We start from the raw sequence: 1,258 nt of genomic DNA, 5'->3' as shown, positions 1-1,258 counted from the left end.
GCCCTATTGCTAGAGTTGACCAAAATACTGGCAGAAGTAGATTCACAAGTTCAATGCACATGTAAACCTCATAACATACACAAGGAAGTGAAACCAAAAGTAAATGCCTCACTAACACCGTTTCTACAAACATGACTTAAGCCACTTATTCTTAATTGGATAATTATCTGCATTTGACATTGATAAGATATCAAGAGAAGCTTACAGAGGAAATATTCTTGGCTTATCAATCAATAACAGTATCTACGACAAAGATAAGCCATTTGAACTCCTTTTTAACAAATTAATACAATCACTTTGTACATAGTATTCTCCAGATTCAATGGATTATCCAGAAAAGCTCACAAAGAAAATGAATCCATGGTAAATCATCCAGGCAGCAGGAAATATATTTATCAATCACTTCTTTATCCAGCAATTAAGCATACTTTTTTCTCTGTGAAGTGTGCAGAATAAAGAGTGAGATCTGGAAAATAAGCAGTAATCCTAAAGAACTGAGTTTCATTTTTCAATATATGACACTCATATACAATTGCTAAAGCATTCAATTTATTATCCATTCTTTCCAAAAGGATGACACTCAGGTGTCAATTTCAATGAGAAAAAGGCAGAAAAAGAATATGAAATAATGCCAATCATGATAAGGTACCTCAAAGTTGGAAATTCAGATTCTACAGAAGACTCAGCTGCATCCTGTCTGGATTCTGGATTGCGAAGATTTGGCGGATAAGATGTCAGAGGATGTGTTTGCGGGGGTGTTAAAACAGGTGCTGATCCCTCAGATCTTTGAGGGAATACAGCCCCAAGACGCTGAAACAATATTCAATAAATCTCAGAAAGTATAAACAAAATAATATCCTCGTAGGAAAATGACACAATAAAAAATCAAAATAGAAGGAATAGGATCCTTGCACAACATACCAATAAATCCTGGTATGCAACAAAATATTGAGGATATCTTGCCCTTGGTCCTCCAAAAGCTTCTTGCCAAGTATCTATCAGAACTAATACCTTCTCTTTTACATGGAAGTCAGGCTGTAATGACAGGTGGCATTCAGTAACAATGACTTCAAAATAATTGCGAAAAAGAAAAAAGACTACAGAACATGATACACAATAAAATACCTTCTTTTTGACAATTTTCACCATTTCACGAAGCACATCTTTCTCAGCAACATACGCATGGACAACTTCCCCACAATTCTTCACAATTGTCTCCAACAGCTAGAAAATTGTATAAAAACCAATTATATTACTC

General features: G+C 34.9%; 1 protein-coding gene across 1 annotated transcript; it reads right to left on the bottom strand.

The window, feature by feature from the left end:
- Positions 1-537: 537 nt before the first annotated feature.
- Positions 538-1,236, bottom strand: LOC111385835 (TOM1-like protein 9). The gene is made up of 3 exons (XM_023010258.1): positions 1,126-1,236; positions 922-1,035; positions 538-810 (listed from the first exon to the last, which is right to left on the bottom strand). The coding sequence occupies exons 1-3, from the start codon at positions 1,147-1,149 to the stop codon at positions 553-555; spliced, it is 396 nt and encodes a 131-aa protein (XP_022866026.1). The 5' UTR covers positions 1,150-1,236; the 3' UTR covers positions 538-552.
- Between the last annotated feature and the right edge of the window lie 22 nt (positions 1,237-1,258).

This window comes from Olea europaea, unplaced genomic scaffold (genome assembly GCF_002742605.1).
Source record: "Olea europaea var. sylvestris unplaced genomic scaffold, O_europaea_v1 scaffold33046, whole genome shotgun sequence".
Lineage (NCBI taxonomy): Eukaryota > Viridiplantae > Streptophyta > Magnoliopsida > Lamiales > Oleaceae > Olea > Olea europaea.
The sequence above is the reverse complement of the archived record's forward strand: the minus strand, read 5'-3'. Positions and strand labels throughout refer to the sequence as shown.